Source organism: Medicago truncatula, chromosome 2, assembly GCF_003473485.1.
Source record: "Medicago truncatula cultivar Jemalong A17 chromosome 2, MtrunA17r5.0-ANR, whole genome shotgun sequence".
Taxonomy (NCBI): Eukaryota; Viridiplantae; Streptophyta; class Magnoliopsida; order Fabales; family Fabaceae; genus Medicago; species Medicago truncatula.
Window position 1 is genome coordinate 8,751,466 of NC_053043.1, and position 5,960 is coordinate 8,757,425.

A 5,960-nucleotide genomic window follows, 5' to 3' on the forward strand; every position below is an offset into this window, starting at 1 on the left:
CCATATAGTTTTAGTTCTTACCTTTCTAATAATTTATGTACTGAGGATCCATAAAGATTGACATTTGAAATTTCTTTTATTGGCATGGTTATTTGAGCATAAAACTATAAATGGAGAGATTATTTGAATATGACATTTTTGACTTCTTTTTTTTGTTGACAAAAGTGGAGTAGCAGGAAGCTACTACCACCCAAAATATATACCATAAAAGAAAAAGAAAAGAAAAGAATGGAAACAACAACAAACAAGAGGAGGGGGCCTAATCCAAGTCTGCTTTTGATGGAAAACACGTCGTGAAAATATCGTGGGATTCCAATTCCCGTTATTTAGCTGGCATTTGTGGATTGGTGGCCTAATCCAAGTCTGCATTTCGACGAATAAGTGTTGGCTGTTGTTGTGGAATTTGTGTTGGCATTTTTATTTGTTGTCATTGATAATATTCTATAAGGACATATGGAGTTTGAGGGAGGCGATTTGTATTTCATAGGAGTCATGGTCCATCTAAGCATCATTAAGAGGTTTTGGGACATGAAATAAATAATGTGTGTAAAAAAGAAAATACACAAATATTTGACTAAATACCAAGAGAATAAATGTATAATAATAATGATACCAATAATCCTCTATTTTTCACTCCAAATAAATTAGAACTATCATGTTCTGACGATAAAAACAGCAGCAGCTATGTCATGGAAAAATGAATCAGCTTGATTGAAGCAACATTCAGCCTAGTGATGAGCATCTAATGAAAGCTTCCAAGTCTTGAACAACTTGGTCAACAGCATGGATTATCATCTTTTTTACCTGTTTCATAAATAAACACAAATATTAAGCAAAGTTGTCTACAATTATGTTCTCCTTTTCAACTTTCTTAGTTTGAAATTCACATCAAAAGAAAGGAAGACAAAAAGGAATATTAAAATCACCTCAAGTTTGTCTTCTCTTGCCATGTGATTCTTAGGAAGGCGACGAAACTCTTCAGTTAAAAGCATGCATATATCCACATTTTCTGGTGACACAAAGTCTACTGCAACTTTCGTGCATGACTGCAAGATTTTACAATATAGTGATTAAAGTTATTAACTATAGATTCAGTCAAATAATCACAAGATATGTGTACTTCTAAACGTAAATTTAGGTAAAGAGCATTATATGATAAGAGATGTTTCACCTTCAGATTTCTGACTTGGTGAGGGCATCCAGCAGGTATAAATACTGCTTCACCAAGTTTCTGCTCAAAAGTCAAAGGTACTACACCTGTAATTGATTAAGATTCTTGTAAATAATGAATCACATGATGAATTAATCTAGAAAGTTTGAAATGCTATGTGCTAACCAAACTCTTCCTCCAGCTTCTTCTTATGCTCAAAAGTCAAATAAAAACATTGGTCATGAATAGGATGAATAACCTAAGAAACAAAGAAGTTAGTGAGACTCAAACATGTAAAAATAAAGATAAGTAAAAATGTTAAATATATGTGATAGTATAATACCTCTTTTACTGGAGAACAATAAGTATGCCTAAATTCTTTGGAATGTCTTCTAAGATATGTTTCTAACTTTGCAGTATCTTCTCTTCGGAATATGTCCCAAAGTGCACCAGCTGTTTCTGATGTATCTTCTGTGATTGATGGAACTTCATTTGGAAATAGCTTTCCATTGATCTCAAAATGACCTCCATTATCTTGAACAAGACCTTCTTTCTTATCTTGAGTCTTATGTGCGCTTTTTATTTTTTTAATAGCATAAAGTTGTTCATCTGTTAATTTCACCTCACTTATATGAGTCAAAATATTGACCTGTCAAAATTATTGAACAATAAAGTAAACTTAGTACCATCATATACTTAGTAACATCATAAAATTTATAATATAATGTAGCATACCGCATCTGCCATATCACAATGAAGTTTTGTAACAGAATCTCCTCTGCCAAGCTCTTCTCTGGTTCCATAAGCAATGTAAGTTTTTGGACCTAAGTCAGGCTTTAAGACATGTGATGGCAACTTTGCAGCAAGGTTTAGAATTCCAGATTGAGGATCGCAATACTCTTGAAATGGCAAACAACGGATAAACTCATCACAATGGCGTGGCAAGACATTTTCAAACTCATCATAAGGGGGCCAATCTTTTAGCTTGAGCATCTCCGGCCAGAAATTTATATATCTTCTTCCCTCTTGATAACCTTCAAAGAACTGGCGAGTGTCAATTGTTACCTGCAAAGGTTTACATAGAGAGATAAATATTGGCCTAAATTTTGATATATTAAGAACAAATTGGCAATTCAAGCTACATGTTTTTCTAAAGTGTAATAACGAACATCTCCAAATCAAATGTAACTACGAAAAAAAACTATAGATTTATTTGCGTATGAGTTTGACAGCATATGTCACATTTGGGCTTCCAATCCTATGCGATAGTTAAATCCTAAAAGCACCAACGTTGAACGACTCACTCTTGTTCATGCAATCTAAACATATTTGCTTTAAGGGAAATTAGACATCACCAAATATACGGGGAGGAACTTTTTCCACTCCAAACATAACTTTGAATGTACACATCTAAAAAACATCGATTTTGCGCTGGCTGAAATTACAATATGAAAACATGTGTGATATTTTAGAAATGCGAGTAGAAAAAATTTCCTTCTAACTAAATATTTGTTTAGGCCTCCTATTATTAGATTATTTGATCAACCTTTATACGCTTTAGACCTAGACATTTCAAATTCAACTATTTTATAGGATACTAGTTATAAATTTTGAAGAAGAAAAAAATCAAAAGTAGCCAAAGAAAACAAACCTCACAACTAGCCAAGCAATCAATAGCCTTTATATTTGAGTTGACACTTGAAGATGAATTTACACGCAATGCTCTCCAAGTAACCATTGGCTCCCAACTCAATCCTGTCCCTTTTTTGAGAACGTCAGATATTAGAACGGGTTCACCATTCCTCCAATACTTTTGGAATTTAAATAGCTTTTTTTCTATAAGGTCACTTGACATTGGACAGTTTATGTCATGGCAATTCTTGCAACTTGAGATTCTTTCTTTCTCAACATTCTTTTGTTTTTCAATTTTGCAAAAATGTTTCTTCATAAGACGGGCTTTTGTTACCAATTTAGATATCCTCCCATCTGGAAGAATGCGTTTCAGCTCCATCACACAGCCACCACAACCACATTCAACACTTCCATCACTATTAACATTCCAATTGGTAAATATCTCAACATTACCTTCTAAATTACTTGTATCACAAGTTATCAGTAGAGGATCACCACCATGCATGTATTCATCACCTCTATTTTTGTATTGAAACTTCATTTCAAAGCGTGGTGTAATACTTCCGTTGCGTATTTCTTTGCAACAACTAAGGCATATTTCAAAGGAACATTTAGGACAGCTTCTATAAAGGTCAACAATTGAAGTAGCACAATGATCACTGCTCAAAAAAAAAAAATGATAATAAAAGAATTGTGAGCTAAGTATGCTATAAAACACTCACATACATCAGACACGGCACAGTTACATCAATACCAGTAATAGCTTGAAATTTTTTAAATAATTGAATGTAATTACAAATTTCGGTGTCAAGCTATATAGTAGGAAAAGTAAAGATACCATACCAAAAGATACGCTCCTTCCCATGACATGGAATTTGTGGTATCTTAATTTCTGAACATGATTTCCCTGATATGTGAGAGCTTATTGTTAGTGATAAGTTTAAACTTAAAAATAATAATTATATATAATTAAAAACAAACGAAAGCTGAAGTTATACCTTGTATCTTAGCTTCAATCTCTTGTTCCTGGCATTGTTCTTCAAAAATTTGTTTAAGTGATGGAAGTAGTAAATTAATAATATATCGGTGATGATGAACTTTTTCACAATCTGTAATGTTCCTCTTAGACGTCTGAATGTAACAATAAAAGTATATTACTATATGTTGAAAAGTATACTCACATTTCATTAGAGAAACAAATTTAAGGGACATTATGATAAATTAAACCTTGATCATTCCTCTTGAACCCAAGCAAACATTGCAATTGCAATTCTTACGGCAAAAGGGGCACCTCTCTCTGATATCTCCAATTGACATATTGGGGTACCTATGTGCAAAATGAAAAAAACAATAATTACATTTTGCAAAAGTTCTAATTTGATAAATTATATTAACAAATACATGACTTTGGAATGGTTATTTAGATGTAATCCAAAACGTACCATTGTTTAATACATCTTAAACAGTATATTTTCTGACATTTTGTACAAGGTACAAATTGTGGCCTATCCTTTCTCAAGCACTGATGACATGTTTTGATATTTTGTTCAGTTTCCTGTGATTATTTAACACAAGTTGCATTTAATTAAGCTATGGTATAAATTATAATGCTTAAGCAACCAAAATAGTTGTCATAAAGGAATTAAATAAGCATCGAGAAAGACACTAACCATTATATTATCCAACTTTCCTTTGCTTCTTGACTTTGTCATTGAAACAAATATAACTTCGTCACCTTCTTCATCTTCAAAATTGCTGTTGCCTTCAAGTTTTATTTTCTTGTGTTTTGATGTACTACCATACTTCTTTGATTTGGTAATATCAAGTTTGCAACATTTTTCAACTCTTCTCTTTGAATTTGCAGAATCTCTTGAGCATGTTGATGTTTTGTTTTGATTTGTATCAATATTTTGTTGTGACGATTCTGCTGCCGAGGCTGAAACTTTTCTTTCAACCGGTGCAGTACTACTCTTCTTCTTCACACAAGGTACAATGTGTCTTTCATCACTTGATTTTGAGTTCCTTAAAAACTCAGATTGTTGATTTGAGTTTCCTTGTTTATAAATTTTAATCTTCATTCTCCCCGAATCATATACAATACTCATTATTACTGTGGAAATAATATGAAATCAAATTAATAATTGTAAACTCTATGGTACATATACACATAAACATGACATTGGAAAGTGAGCATCGACGTATAAATTATTAACCTAGACACACTATAAACTCAACAAATAAATTTTTGAAAATCATATATATAATTAAGTGTTTTTTTGTTTTTTTTTACTATAAATATAATTCGGTGTTGATACGGTACTATGGAAACCTTGATATAATGCTCTTTTTCAAAAATAATACAGTATAATCGTAGCACATTAGACAAAAAAAATGCAATCAGCAAATAAATTTAGTAGAAACCTTTATCAAGAGCACAAGAAATGCCCAAGATAAAGACATAAATACAAGCACAATAGACAAAATTCAAGAGACCATGAAACATGGCCGCAAGAACTCACTCACAATACAAGTATTGGGCTATGCAACATAAGAACTAAAAAAGTGTGAATCATTATAAATATGTTACAAAGAGATCATCTACATTTTGATTGATTAATGAATACATACAAATATGTTACAAGAGATCAATGATTATTATAAACATTATTTAAATTTTAGTTGACACATCATCATGAATGGTAGCCTAAGGGGACTCAAAAAACCAGATGAAAACATGTGTTTTGATTGCTTGAAGAAAACATGCAAGTACTTACGAGGGCTCAAAATATCTTTATAATTTTTTTTACTATAAGATTCATACTTCATCAAGTGAGTTATGTTAACCTATCACAAGTAACATGGTTCCTCCGCATGAGACATGGCAACAAACAACAAACTTAAGTTTTCAAATGAACCATATCTATCTTTATGCATGAAAAGTGGATACAACATGTTCAAAAACAATGTACGAGAGAAACCAATAAGAAGAAACGGAGCAGCAAAAAGAAAGTTAAGCTAACCTAGAAATTATTATGAGTGAAGAATCCACACAGTTTCGAACACAAAATGATGTGTTTGTTGTGCTATGAAATTAATAAATTTACTGTGAGTTATCATCATATATTGTATTATATATCATAAGAGATAAACATGAAGGTTAGTATTGAATAAACAGCTA

At 31.9% G+C, this 5,960-nt stretch overlaps 1 protein-coding gene across 1 annotated transcript; it reads right to left on the reverse strand.

Annotated features, from left to right (window-relative positions):
* Positions 1-258: 258 nt before the first annotated feature.
* LOC25486224 (lysine-specific demethylase JMJ25) lies at positions 259-4,887 on the reverse strand. The gene is made up of 12 exons (XM_013607435.3): positions 4,453-4,887; positions 4,225-4,337; positions 4,010-4,109; positions 3,781-3,913; positions 3,626-3,689; positions 2,802-3,441; positions 1,886-2,215; positions 1,494-1,799; positions 1,337-1,409; positions 1,172-1,257; positions 927-1,046; positions 259-804 (listed from the first exon to the last, which is right to left on the reverse strand). Exons 1-12 carry the CDS (start codon positions 4,885-4,887, stop codon positions 724-726), a joined length of 2,481 nt encoding a protein of 826 aa, XP_013462889.1. The 3' UTR covers positions 259-723.
* Positions 4,888-5,960: the final 1,073 nt, after the last annotated feature.